The 14,435-nt window shown below is 39.0% G+C and overlaps 2 protein-coding genes across 3 annotated transcripts in view; both read left to right on the forward strand.

Moving 5' to 3' along the window:
* The window catches only part of LOC109009620 (protein TIC236, chloroplastic), a 40,758-nt gene that overhangs the window by 403 nt on the left and 25,920 nt on the right, over positions 1 to 14,435 (forward strand). For both annotated transcript variants that reach the window (XM_035695636.1, XM_035695637.1), the window contains exons 2-6: positions 192 to 2,216; positions 3,461 to 3,659; positions 3,758 to 3,817; positions 5,434 to 5,538; positions 7,207 to 7,347. In XM_035695636.1, coding sequence (XP_035551529.1) covers positions 310 to 2,216; positions 3,461 to 3,659; positions 3,758 to 3,817; positions 5,434 to 5,538; positions 7,207 to 7,347 — 2,412 coding nt within the window. In that variant the 5' untranslated portion in view covers positions 192 to 309. The remainder of the gene's footprint in view (positions 1 to 191; positions 2,217 to 3,460; positions 3,660 to 3,757; positions 3,818 to 5,433; positions 5,539 to 7,206; positions 7,348 to 14,435) is intronic.
* LOC118349859 lies at positions 11,296 to 13,127 on the forward strand. The gene is made up of 2 exons (XM_035695638.1): positions 11,296 to 12,275; positions 12,605 to 13,127. Exons 1-2 carry the CDS (start codon positions 11,918 to 11,920, stop codon positions 12,637 to 12,639), a joined length of 393 nt encoding a protein of 130 aa, XP_035551531.1. The 5' UTR covers positions 11,296 to 11,917; the 3' UTR covers positions 12,640 to 13,127.

Below are 14,435 nucleotides of genomic sequence, written 5' to 3' on the forward strand. Positions count from 1 at the left end.
GGAGCTTCGTTCCTGTTGTTGTTTTTTTTTTGGTTCTCTTTAATAAAATTCGGGGTTATTCCACCACTAAGAACAATATACGTTAAGATTCAATGTTCTGTTTTTTCCTTAATCTTCTTTCCCTGTGTTTGTTTGTTTGCTTGTTTTTTCAAGTTGAAGACACTTATGAAAGCGTTTTCCTACTTTTCTAGGATTTGAATGCTTGGAAGCTTTGTAATGATATGAATTGTTAAGGGGGGCTGAGAGCAGGTTCTTGGTCCCCGGCCGATGAGTCGCTGCTGGCTGAAGGTGTATTTCTGAGGGAAGACAATGAGTATAAAACTCCATTGCCTATTTCTTGGGACTCCGCTTAATGTCTCTCTACGTGGTAGAAACAAAGGCAAGTTTTTTTATCTGGACGGTACAGGCCACTTAGGAGAAAGGGCCTTTCGCCGGTGCACGTGTGCAAAGCAGGATCCTTGGATAACTCAGGTGATTAGGTTTTCGAATTTTTGTGGGCAAAATGTGGACTTATTGAGGAGAGCACTTAGGTCGAGAAATGAATCGATGGTAGATTGCGTTAAGGAACCCTTTTCTCGAAGCAAAGCTCTGATTAGGTCATTGGCGCCATTGAAGGAAGAAGGGTTACTTTTATTTAGAGGCTCTGTATTTGTAGCTGTGATTTTTGGAGCATGCCTATTGGTATGGTATGGGCAGCAAAAAGCGCGGGGTTTTATAGAAACCAGACTTTTGCCCTCTGTTTGTTCAGCACTCAGTGAACATATTCAGCGCGAGCTTTTTTTTGGTAAAGTCCGAAGAATTTCGCCTTTGAGCATTACTTTGGAATCGTGTTCATTTGGACCTCATAAGGAAGAATTTTCTTGTGGTGAGGTCCCCACAGTGAAACTTCGTGTTCGTCCTTTTGCAAGTCTGAGGAGAGGGAAGATTGTAATTGATGCACTTTTGTCCAATCCAAGTCTCTTTGTTGTGCAAAAGAAGGATTACACTTGGTTGGGGATACCTTCATCCGAAGGTAGTTTCCAGAGGCACTTGTCAACTGAAGAAGGGATTGATTATCGTACAAAAACCAGGAGGATTGCTAGAGAGGAAGCAGCTACTTGCTGGGAAAGGGACAGGGATGATACAGCTAGGGAAGCTGCAGAGATGGGTTACATTGTTTCTGAAAAAAAACTGAGTGCGTCCGAAGGTGAAGCTTTAAAAGAAGATGCAATTCATTCAACAAAATTAACACTCCCCGAGTCTTTTTTATGCATGGATGAGAAGATGCACTGGAGGGATCATCATTGTATGGACACAGGTGTTGACTATGATATGAAGCATGCAGATTTGGAGAAATCATTTGGTGTAAAGATTCCGGGTTCTGGGCTTAAATTCTGGTCTAAAGTGTTAAAAGGGCCTAAAAAACACAAATTTAAAAGGAAGGCTAATGAAAGTGACATTTCTACCACTGGTATTTCTGCAAAACGAAGAATTCTTGAGCGTAGTGCATTAGCAGCTCTTGCATATTTCCAGGGTCTATCATGTGTGAAGTCCCCTGAACTTTTACATTCATCTCGAGATTATGCTGTTATGACCTTTGACGCCATTTTGGTGAAAGGTGAGGTTGACAGTCATTCTGGCACTTCTATCATGGGAAGTGGTGAAGAAACTTCAACAGTTGATAATCAAAATGGAAATCAATGTGGGGAGGTTGGAATCAAGGACCTTACTATAGATGAAAATGGTAATTTTGCTTGCAATCTATCTCCCACGACTATAGGAGATCAGAGAGTCGGTGAAAGCTGCCCATTAAGTGGAGATGTTGCAGGCAGTGCCGACGCCAATATGTGCAGGGTTAAAAATGAGTATTCAGGTGTTCGTGATGGAGCATTCAAGAGTCAAGTAGGTCATAGATCAGCAAATTTTACGTTGAGAATGCTTGAGCCTTGGCTTGCCAAGTACCATGCAGCTCCCATTTGGCCCCTGAGCCTAAAATCACGTTTGACATCTTTCTCTAGGAATGTGGAGGAGCTGTTATATTGCTTTATCATTGGTCCCTTGAAAAATTTCAAGTTAGGCATGGGTCCAAAGGTTGAAGATATTGTTGCAGAACTTGTTGATGGGGTAGATGTTGTGCAGACTGAAGGCATTCAGAATCTGCTTCCTGTTACACTGGATTCTGTCCATTTCAACGGTGGAACGCTGATGCTACTTGCATATGGTGACAGGGAGCCTAGGTGGGTGCTACTTCTGTGTGTTTAGTACTAATATGTTCTCAAATTAATATTACCGTTTAACTGCCTGTTTAACTGCCTGTCTATGTAGGGCCACTGGTAAAGCAGTCCAACTCACAAATCAACTTCTTAAGAATTCAATGAAAATAGTGAGTGTATGAGGAAGTGAGTTAAATGAAGGCAGCCAGCAAAGTGGAGTTATAATTGAAAAGAAAACTAAATGAAAAGCTTTAATCGAACAATTTGGAATTAATTTGTAGAATAACAAGCATAATTGATAATTATTGCATTGGCCAAGCTCTGTCATGGTAAAAGTCTCTAATTGGATCAAATATTAGTTCCCACTTGATATTATTATATATGGCTAGAAACTGTGCCTTTTATTAAGGAACCAATTTTGCCAGTGAAGATCCATGTGCTTTATCATGCTGGCCAGAACAAGCTTGAAGCATGGCCAGAACAAATTTTTTGGCACTTGAATTCGGGTGATACTTGTTCTTTGGCTTGGACTTTGAAATGATAATTATAAGTCGGGAGAGCAGAGTAACTAACTGAAATTGCTTATAGCTTTTCACATAGAGTGGAATATCCTTAGATGATTAAGGCTTTAGTGCAGACATCCTTCCTGACTCTGGTAGGTATATTTAGGAGGTGCATGCTCCACAGATTGACTAAAGTCTGTTGATATCTGCTTTCCAACAAACTAAGGGAGAACTCATTATTCTCCTCATATCTGTTGATGGAAAATCTGCTGAGGTCTGGAAATATTTGCAAATGGGCATCGAAGACAATTAGCGCTATGGGCCTGTCATGTGAGGTCATGCATATCTCTTTCGACAATTTGTTGCTATGCTTATGTATTTATTCATGGCTGGCTTTACACTAACTGAGGATTGGGTCAATGTTCTATCTGTACGTATTACTTGCACCTCATGCATTTCAAGTCCCATTGTTAGGCTTTTTTCCTTTTACTTCAACACAAATTCCTAGCACAAAAATAGTTGATTACGGCCTTTAAACTTGTGCATCTTGCTTAAGCTGTTTGTATATGGAATTTGAGTGAGGTTTATTCTGAATTAAATCTTTGAACTTATAATCAGTGGTTCATTCTGTAAGTTCGTTGCTTATTAGAATAGAAGTGATGATGGATGATGTAGTCTGCTGGAAAAATGAAAATTCAATTGATTATACATTATGACAAAACTCTACTACTATGCAATAATTGAAGCACATATATTTTTATATAGGGAGATGGAGAATGTCAATGGACATGTGAGGTTTCAAAATCACTATGGTCGCGTGCACGTACAACTAAATGGAAACTGTAAGATGTGGAGATCAAATATAGTTTCTGAAGATGGTGGTTGGTTATCTGCAGATGTTTTTGTTGACACCGTTGAGCAGAAATGGCACGCCAATTTAAAAATTGCTAACCTCTTTGCTCCGGTAAGGTATACAATATGGTTAAAACTGCCCACAGTCAGCTGTATGTTTTTTGGTTAAATGGGCTGTTTATGTGCTTTGCATCCTGTCTTTCTGTGCAGCTTTTTGAACGGATTTTAGAAATTCCAATCTTGTGGTCCAAAGGAAGGGCAAGTGGTGAGGTGCTTCTTCAACTTCATTTTAATTATTCTCCTGTCTGTGTTCCAAAAAATCTATTGGTCACATGTCTTAATGTTAGGCCTCTTATTATATCCTATTTGGATTTCTTTACTTGCATTCCATTCTTAAATTTAAGAGATGCTCTTGTATTTCATTTGGACTGTAGTATGTTGAGAATTTTTTTTTTTAAAATTATTTTTGGCATTAGGTGTCCAGGAACAACGTCCCGACTAATCCTAGGGGTGCATAGGTCCTCGACGAGGAGTTTCCCGCAAGTACACCTCGGGTAATTCAAAGGAAAAATCTCCCAGTTCGATGGCCTCTAGAGATTGTTTGCACCCAAGGGGATTTGAACCTTAGACCTGGGGGTAGCATACCCCCAAGCCCAAGGCCTTTGCCACTTGAGCCAACCCCTAGGGGTTATGTTGAGAAAATCTTGTTGATGCTTTTCTAACACTCCTAAGTGGTGCTTGGATTTTAATCAAAATTCAAATAGAAAAGATGTGGAATCTTGTCTTCATATGTTTGCTTGTCAAATGCATGCTGTTACGGGTTTGATGATTGAATTGTTCCACATTCGAATTCTGTTTAATTGGGTTTATAGTGGAAGACACTCTTTGGAACAGAAAATGAGTCAAATGACTGTCTCAAATCATTTATTTTTAATAGGTATGACTGGCTCAAATCGTTAAAGAAAGATGCTTTCTTGCAAGAAAATCAGTATCAAAAGATGAAAAGCCATTGTCTTGTTTTGTTTAGTTTGAGATGAGATGTGTTTAAATGTGTGTTATGCTAAATTAGTAACCCATCTCTTGGACCATTTTAATCTACTAGAGTCTAATCATTACCCCCTGAAAATTAATGGGAGTTTGTAGATGATATGCATTTTATTGAAACAAAATAAACATAAGAATCTTTCTAAATGCCCTTAAGAGGCTTTAAAGAGTGTTTTCAAATTTGAGGGCAATAAAGGAAAGGATGTTGTCTATTTTGAGATGGGGAGTGGATAAGCTTTAGTTTTGGTTATATGGAAAATGTGAGCTTTGGAGTTTTATCTTGCCAACAAGAACTTTCTGTATATACATTATTAGATATATGAAAAGTTTTTGTTTTTCCCTCCTACTGTGGTTGATCTCGTCTTCTAGAGATACAATAGGTTTTCAGAGGCATGCTTGCATGAGTTAAGCCTCATTTCAGTTTAGTAGTTCAGGTTTTGGTAAGACCAAGTCAACGAATTGTTTAATAAACGTGTCCATTCTGCTTGGGCGGTACTAAGAACTTACAGGACATGAGATTGCCATTTGGCCCTCAACTTATACTGAAAATACTGGTATTTGTTCTTACTTCTATTTCTTAACTAGGTGTTCTCTCTTGTATATGTCCATGTACTTGGGCTGTGTCTAAGATTAAGGTGTTTTTTATTTTATTTTTATTTTTTTATACGTATAAAAAAAAAAGAATATTGATATTTACTTGCACGAGGATTTGGTTTGGTTATCCTTTTCTCTTTCTCAATATAAATTGATGTAGTTGGTTCTTTGAGTTAATCTTTGATTGCATCTTATCCCATTTGCTAGTCCAATTTAAGTTACAATGTGGATCACATCTCTGTTTTCAGGTTCACTTGTGCATGTCAAGAGGAGAAACGTTTCCAAATCTTTACGGGCAACTTGACGTGACGGGATTGGCCTTTCATATATTTGATGCTCCATCATCATTTTCTGTATGTCCTAGTTTAATTTGTTGTAATCTCTTCTTGTTGGAAGTACTTTTGCAAAATACCGCTGTATCATATGTTTAGCATCTCATTGTTGCTTGTTAGCCAGACAACTATATTTGATATGTGGCAGGCTCTTGATGTTGATACCATTTTTTTTATGGATATCTTGTCCTATGGCTTTTGTCAAGGTGAACTACAGAATTTATGCTATTGATAATTTGCTTTTTGAGTGAAGTGTTGGTGTGAGGACTTTCATGGGTGCTTGGAGGTGACATTCAGGTTAGAGGTTGTAGCATGAAGCAACATCTCTTCCGGAACAACATTAGAACTTCATAAGCATATATAGATGCTCTTTATATCAGCAAAGATTGGGATCAAGTGTAACCTTTTAGTAGGTAGAGAAGTTTAGATGTGGTGTCATTTCACATCTCTTATGATGCTGCTTGTATTTTGTGGTCGTGTTTGTAACTTTTGACTTTGATAGATGGGATTTTCATGAGTGCCCGTTAATTTGTACTCAGCAGGGAACTCCTAAGGGTCATCTTGTCTTGCATCATCATTCATATTTGTTGATTTAAGTTCAGAAAAAATCTGTTAAGGATGATTCACTGAGATGCCATACTTTCATCCTAAACACATCTACTGATAAAAGGGGGAATTGTGATCAGCTGAACAAATTTTTTTAGCAGAATTGGCATAATTATTGCTATGAAGGTTGAGCTGCCAAAAGAGATTGTGCTTTATTTTGGGCTGGAAGATAAGATATATGCAGTCCGTAGAGAAATTTTTTTTTACGTCTTTTGCTTCTCTGATTAAATTGTTCGGTCCCTTTTTTGAGAAAATTTTTATTGAGACAAGTAACAAGGCAAAGCCAAGTACACAGGAAGTATACAAAAACTGAAGCTATTACATGTCAGGAACTGGAAAAAGAAACAAGGAAATCATGGACTAAATAGTTCGGTCCTTTGAAGTGTTAAACTTCCCTTTTTGAGTCCTTGGTTGGTTAATAGCTGGGTTTTAGATTATGGAATTTGCCTTGTATGGGAGTTTTAAAGATTTCGTTGTTTAAAAATCAGCAGGTTGGTAGAAATTTTTTGCACTTTTCTGTAAGGTAATATAAATATTTTTTGCTTTTTTTTGCCAATTCCCACGATCAATAAAATCTTATTTACCAGATGTTGGGCTTGTTTTTGGGTTCAAATTTTCTTTTAGTTTAGTGTCTTGTCTTTTATATGAAGGTTAGAGAAAGGCATTTATGCAGTTCTGGAGAAGCCATAAGTGCAGTAATTTAAGAGAATGTGAAGAAATTGGCTGAAAGTGGAGGAAGCTCAGAAAGATTTTCGACTGGTGCTGGGAAAGGCATAATCGCTCTGGGTTAACAAATAAACGGACTTACTGCTCGTCTAACCTAACCCAATTTATTTTATTGAGTTGTTGCAGACCATCTTCATACTATGCTTCAACAGTACATTGATTTCCTATATTTGTTTCATTTTAATCTGAGTTGGTCTGGTTTAATTGCTTCATGGTTGTCATTATGATTGTTCCCACCTCAGGTTTCATGGTTATACCGATATATTTGATAGTACTATGCCGAGTGTGAACTTTGAAAGCTAATTCCTTTTACAAGCTTGAAAGTATTATGATGTATTCTTCATTTCTCTAATGCAGGAAATTGCAGCAAATTTAAGTTTCCGCGGTCAACGAATATTTGTACACGATGCAAGTGGTTGGTTTGGTAGTGTTCCTTTGGAAGCATCAGGAGATTTTGGCATTCATCCCGAGGAAGGAGAATTCCATCTAATGTGCCAGGTAATTCTTGCGTCTTGTTTTTTTTTTATAAGTAAGAAATTTATTAAAAACCATGAAATTAGGCATAGCCCAAGTACACAAGAAGTTTACAAGAGAAAAAACCTAATTACAAACTAAAGCTGAAAAGCTGCACGAAAGTCAATGGAACTAAATCCATCTATTACAAAACCGAAGCCCAAAACAACAAAGTATGAAAAAAGAAGGCCCTAATCCCATCCACCAAGTGTTCTCTATTATCGAAACAACGTCCATTCTTCTCATTCCAAATACACCACATAAGACAAAGAGGAATCATCTTCCAAACAGCCACTGTTTGATGATTTCCTTGAATCCCTCTCCAACAGGCCAAAAGATTCCCTACACTCTTAGGCATCAACCAAGAAATTCCAGACTTGACAAAGACCTTATCCCACAAAGCCCTCGACACATCACAATGAAGAAGAAGGTGATCCACCGATTCTCCACACCTTTTACACATAAAACACCAATCCATTACAATGGTTCCACGCTTTCTCAGCTTATTAATAGTAAGTATTTTCCCATGAGCAGCCAACCCCCCGAAGAATCGGACCTTGAGAGGCACCTTGCATCTCCAAATATTTTTCCAAGGGAAAAAATCACTAGAAAAATGTGGCACCAAGACTTTGTATAAAGATCTAACCAAAAATTTCTTATTACCAAGCTGATTCCAAATTAATCTGTCCTCTCCTCCAGATTTTAAATTTAAGTCAAAGAGCAAACTGTAAAAATCAGTGATAACCCCCACCTCCCAATCTTGGGCATCTCCTGACCACTGAATAAGACCAGCAATGCTGCTCATGCAATCAGCTGCTGAGGCGCCTTTATCCAAAGCAATTCTAAAGAGGGAAGGGAAAACAATCTTCAAGGCCATGTCACCACACATAAATCATGTCAGGAGCTGATCCGATTACCCCTACCCACTTCAAATCTGAAATTTCTGAAGAACTCCCTCCATCCATTGCGAATGAATTTCCACACTCCCACTCCATATGCCCCCCTAACCTCATTTGAGCACCAATCTCCCCAAATACTCCCATATTTGGCATCAATAACAATCCTCCAAAGAGCATCTCCTTCTTGGTGATACTTCCACAACCATTTCCCTAAAAGTGCCTTATTGAAAGTTTTCAGCTCTCTAATCCCCAAACCTCCCGAATATAAATGAGAGCAAATCTTATCCCACTTGAGCAAGTGGAATTTCTTCTCATCCTCCAATCCACCCCACAAGAAGTCATGGAATATCCTTTCTATTCTATTAGCCACTCTTGTAGGCAAAGGGAATAAAGATAGGAAATAGGTTGGGATATTTGATAAAGAACTCTTGATTAAGGTGATTCTACCACCTTTGGACAAGTAGATCCTCTTCCAGCCAGCCAACCTACTTTCAATTTTCTCTAAAATCCCATCCCAAATTCCTTAAGGGAAGACCCAGATATTTCATAGGCAAAAAAGACACCTTACATCCCAATATATCAGTCAAATCCCCTATATTATTGACCAGGCCTACGAGGACCATTTCAGATTTGGACAAATTGACTTTTAAACCAGATGCAGCTTCAAAACATAACAACAGAAGAACCCTCAAAGAATGGATCTGATCAGAATTTGGCTCACACAGGATCAAGGTTCATCTGCATGCTGCCATGGACGGAATTGCCCACCGAGAAGCCCGAGATAAAACCCCTATCCACCGCCGCCTTCAACATTCTACTTAACACATCCATAATTAAAACAAAGAGAAAGGGGGACAAAGGATCCCCTTGTGTCAATCCCCGAGAGCTATTAAAAAAACCAGCTGGAGTGCCATTAACCAAAACTGAAAATCTAGCTGAAGAAATGCAATACTTCATCCACTTGCACCATTTTTTCCCAAAACCAATGCCTACCAAGGATTTATATAAAAAAAATCCCAATTGACATGGTCAAAAGCCTTCTCCATATCCAATTTGCAAAGGATGCCTGGAACTTCATCTCTAATTCTACTCTCTTTGCATTCATTAGCAATGAGAACGGAGTCAAGGATTTGTCTACCCTTGACAAAGGCATTTTGAGATTTTGTGATGATCTTCCCCATAACCAAACTCAAACGGTTAGGAAGCACCTTCGAGATAATCTTGTACACACCACTAACAGGACTGATGGGTCGAAAGTCCTTCACCTTTACGGACCCAACTCTTTTAGGGATAAGCGCAATGAAGGTAGCATTAAGGCTTTTCTCAAATTTCATAAAAAGAGTGAAATTCAAGAAAAACCTTCATGATGTCCTCCCTGATGATGTCCCAACATGCCTGAAAAATGCCATGGAAAAGCTGTCGGGTCCCGCCGCTTTATCTTTGTTCAAACCTCTTATCGTATTAAGCACCTCCTCCTCTTCAAACATTCTCTCCAACCAAACTGCACTACGCTGGTCAATTGAATCAAACACAAGCCCATCAACTTTGGGTATCCAAGAAAACTGCTCCGTAAGAAGTTTTTCATAAAAAAGGATAATGTGATACTAATAGTTGAATGACCTGTAAGAATACTACCATCCGAGTGGAGCACCTCAATTGTATTATTTCTTTTTTGAGAATTAGCATCTATGAAAGAATTTGGTGCACTTATCTCATTCCTTCAACCAAAGAGCCCTAGATTACTTATAAAAAAAAAAAAAAGCCCTAGACTTTTGTCGCCATGAAATCTCCTCCATAAGAGTAAATTTTTTTTTCCAGATCAGAAGCAACATTGAGTTTACTTACCCATCAATCGAGAGAACCCCTACAGCCTCTTTTTCAACAAATGTTTGCAACTCCTCGAAAAGAGACTTTATTTGATCCCCAATGTTCCCAAGCACCTCCTCATTCCATTTCTTCAAGTCATTCTACAAAGCTTTGAGTTTTCCAGTTAAGACAAAGCTGGGTGTACCCGACAACTGATAAGAGGACCATCATGCTCTCACCTTATCTAAAAAACCATCAACTTTGAGCCACATGTTCTCGAATTTAAAATATCTCTGCCCCTTATGAATACCCCCACAATCAAGAAGGATGGAAAAATTATCAGAGCATAATCCAAGCAAGCGTTTTTTACATAATTCAGGAAAATGCGCCTCCCAAGAGGGAGAAACAAGAAATCTTTCCAGCCTTGATCATGCCCTTCCATTCGACCAAGTGAAATCACCTCCTGCCAAAGGTAAATCAACCAAGCCCACATCAAAGATTAAATCAGAAAAATCAACCATGGCCGGGCCAATGTTGGAATCCCCTGACCTTTCACTCGGAAACCGAGTGATGTTAAAATCCCCTCCAATACACCACGGGCCCTCCCACCAATTGCACAAGCCAGTAATCTCATCCCAAAGGAATCTCCTGTCCTTGTCAACATTGGGCCCTTACACACCAGCGAAAGCCCTCCTGAAACCATCATTTACATTCAAGAAAGAGCAAGCCACAAGAAATTCTCCATCATACTCATCCACCGGAGTTAAACTCTTTTGTCCCACATCAAAATAATACCCCCCGAAGCCCCTTGAGAGGCTAGCTAGACCCATCCAACATATGTGTTGGAAAATAGATAATTGATTCCCTCAATCTTTGGTATATTAGGAAACCTATATATTTGTATCTTTGACTTTCCTAGGATTAGGGGATAACCATTAAGGAATCCCATTGATATAGAAATCTATTTTAGGAAGGAAAGTTTCCTATTTTATTTCCTTGTAATTAGCTCTGTAAATCAGCCATGTAATCGTACATATAATCTGTGTAAAGGTTACAATTGATAATAATACAATTGATTCATTTTTTCCACATGGTATCAGAGCTTTAGGCTCTTTTATGGGATTCTTGGCCTTCATTGCTGTGAATCAATGTCTGAAATCAAAGTATCCAATACTATGGCACAATCTGAGGACGCCCTTTCACATTAGTCATCCGGTGACCTGCAAAACATTCAGGTAGCATATAGGCTGAACGGAAAGAACTACTTGAATTGGTCCCAATTTATTCGAACCTATTTGAAGGGAAAAGGAAAGCTTAGCCATCTCCTAGGGACTGGACCAAAGGAAGGAGATCCATGGTATGATGCGTGGGATGAAGCAGATTCCATGATTATGCCATGGTTATGGAATTCGATGAACCCGAAGATTAGCGACACTTGTATGTTTTTATCCACAACTAAAGAAATCTGGGATGCGGTTCGATAGACGTACTTGAAGGCCCGTGATGCAGCTCAAGTATACGAGATCAAGGTCAAGACCAGTGCAACTAGACAAGGAAGTAAAATTGTAACCGAATATGCCAACTTGCTGAAAAATCTGTGGCAGGAACTTGATCATTACCGGTGCATAGAGACTAAATGTGCATCAGATGCTGCCATCTTAAAAGGTTTTATTGAAAAGGATCGAGTCTACGACTTCCTCGCAAGACTCAACGTAGAATTCGATCAGGTCAGGGTCCAAATTCTCGGCAAAGAAGAGGTACTATCTCTCAATGAGATTATCTCTCTGATTCATGCTGAGGAAAGTCGCAGGGGAGTTTTGTTGGAACCCCAAGTTCTGGAAGGTTCAACCATGGTGACTAAAACAGAACAACAACCAATACAAGAGAACATGAAGAGAGATCCATTGAGAAACTCGGGACGAGATAACAAAGATGCCCTCTGGTGCACTTATTGCAAGAAACCATGGCATACTAAACAAAATTGTTGGAAGCTGAATGGTAAACCACCAAGCAAAGAATGGGGTTATCAAGGAGGATCGCAGAGGAATCCAAACCAGGCCTACTTCACCATGACTCAACCCACAAATCAGCAACATCAAGAAAATTCCCAAAATCTGGTTGAGCTCAATAAGGAAGAGATTGAGAAATTTAGGGGACTTTTGGGATCATTGGAGAAGCCTACTGGTGCATGTTCTCTTTCACTCTCAGGTGAGTTCTCTATTTCTCAAGGATTAAATGTCTCAGATGAACCTATTAGGAATCTATGGGTTATTGACTCAGAAGCCACAGATCATATGACTCACTCTTCACTACATTTTAACACTTATACCCCATGCCCAAGCAATCGAAAAATAGCCGTTGCCGATGGTTCTCTCACTACAGTAGCTGGTTTAGGGGATATCCGTGTCAATCCATCTCTTATCCTAAAAAATGTTCTTCATGTCCCCAAATTATCCACCAACCTAGTATCCATCCAAAAACTAACTCAAGATATTAATTGCAATGTGGTTTTCTATGCCTCTTACTGTGTATTTCAGGACTAGGATTCGGGGAAGAGGATTGGACTTGCTAGGGAGAAGGACGGGCTCTACTATCTTGAGGAATCAGGCATATCAAATATTGTCAGGAATAAATTATCTCTGTCACTGTTATCATCATCCAATAGAGACACCATTTGGCTTCATCATTTTAGACTAGGGCACCCATCATTTGGAGTTTTAAAAACTATGTTTCCTTCATTGTTTAAAGGGCTGAATTCTGAACCTTTTTTCTGTGATGTATGTGAGTTTGCGAAACATAATCGTGTACCCTTTCCAATAAGTAATGAGAGAGGTTTAGTTCCATTTGCTTTGATTCATAGTGACATATGGGGACCCTCCACAGTTCCAAATGTTTCAGGTTCACGATGGTTTGTCTCTTTTATCGATGATTGCACTAGTCTCTTGGATCTTTCTCCTCAAAACCAAATCTGATGTAAGTAGTGTGCTCCCAAATTTTCATAACATGGTTCAAAACCAGTTTGGTGTTAAAATAAAAAAATTTAGATCGGATAATGCACGTTATTTCAATCATATCTTATCTCCTTACTTCCAAAAAGAACGTATTATCCATGAATCCTCTTGCATTAATACCCTACAGCAAAATGGCATTGCTGAGAGGAAGAATGGTCATTTGCTAACCACAACCCGAGCCTTCCTTTTCCATCAAAATATTCCAAAAACTTATTGGGGGGAGGCTGTACTCACAACTACATATATCATCAACCGACTGCCATCAAAGGTGCTAGGGTTTAAAACACCAATGGAGACACTTTCTCAGTTTTATCCCGATCTAAGATTACAAATCATCTCATTCCACGAATTTTTGGTTGCATGGCCTTTGTTCATATCAATAGCCATCAAAGAGGAAAACTGGATCCAAGAGCAGTTAAGTGTATTTTTTTGGGGTATTCATCAACCCAAAAGGGGTACAAGTGTTATCATCCACCTACCAGGAAGTTCTTTGTTTCTATTGATGTCACCTTTGAGGAGCGAAAATCATACTTTACTCAGCCTTATCTTCAAGGGAGCCCTTGTTATTCATTGAAGATAAGGACAAAGATTTGTTTTTACTTGAGGTACCATCGAATCCTTCAATTTCTCAAACCTCAAACTTAGCCCTTGAATCTGTCGAACCCACTTCTACAGCCCATGAATCTGTCCAATCCACTTCCATACCTGCTGAACCATCTCAAACTGTGATAGAGAATGATGAATTTCGTGACTCTAGAAGATTTGTGCAGGTTTACTCAAGACGAAGAGATCCGGACCCTAATCCTGAGCAAATTCCAGCTTCAACTCCAGATCTTGAGAATGAGTTAAGTCCCGATATTTCTCCTCCATCAACTCATGATCACGATCTTCCTATTGCTATTAGGAAAGGCACAAGAGAATGCACTAAACACCCATTGGACCCTTTATCAAAATTTGTGTCATTTAGAAAATTCTCACAATCACATAGGAGTTTTCTAGTCAGCATAAATACCATTGCTATTCCTAATACTTTATCTGAGGCATTATCTAATGAGAATTGGAGAAATGCTATGAATGAAGAGATGCAGGCACTAAGAAAAAATCAGACATAGGAAATTGCGGATTTACCACCCAGGAAGAAAGTTGTGGGATGCAAGTGGGTGTTTACAGTGAAGTACAAGTAAGATGGTTCCTTGGAGAGATACAAGGCCAGACTAGTGGCAAAAGGATACATGCAGACCTATGGGGTTGACTATCAAGAAACATTTGCTCCAGTGGCTAAGATGAGTACGGTAAGAGTGTTGCTATCACTAGCTGCTAACTTTTACTGGTACTTGGAGCAATTCGATGTAAAAAA

Source organism: Juglans regia, chromosome 11, assembly GCF_001411555.2.
Source record: "Juglans regia cultivar Chandler chromosome 11, Walnut 2.0, whole genome shotgun sequence".
Taxonomy (NCBI): Eukaryota; Viridiplantae; Streptophyta; class Magnoliopsida; order Fagales; family Juglandaceae; genus Juglans; species Juglans regia.

Bases quoted from the DNA above. Each gene is read 5' to 3' on its own strand.
- LOC118349859 (XM_035695638.1), top strand. From the start codon at position 11,918: ATGGTGACTAAAACAGAACAACAACCAATACAAGAGAACATGAAGAGA. The intron at 12,276-12,604 runs GTGAGTTCTCTA...TGTGTATTTCAG, and splicing joins ATGTTCTCTTTCACTCTCAG to GACTAGGATTCGGGGAAGAG.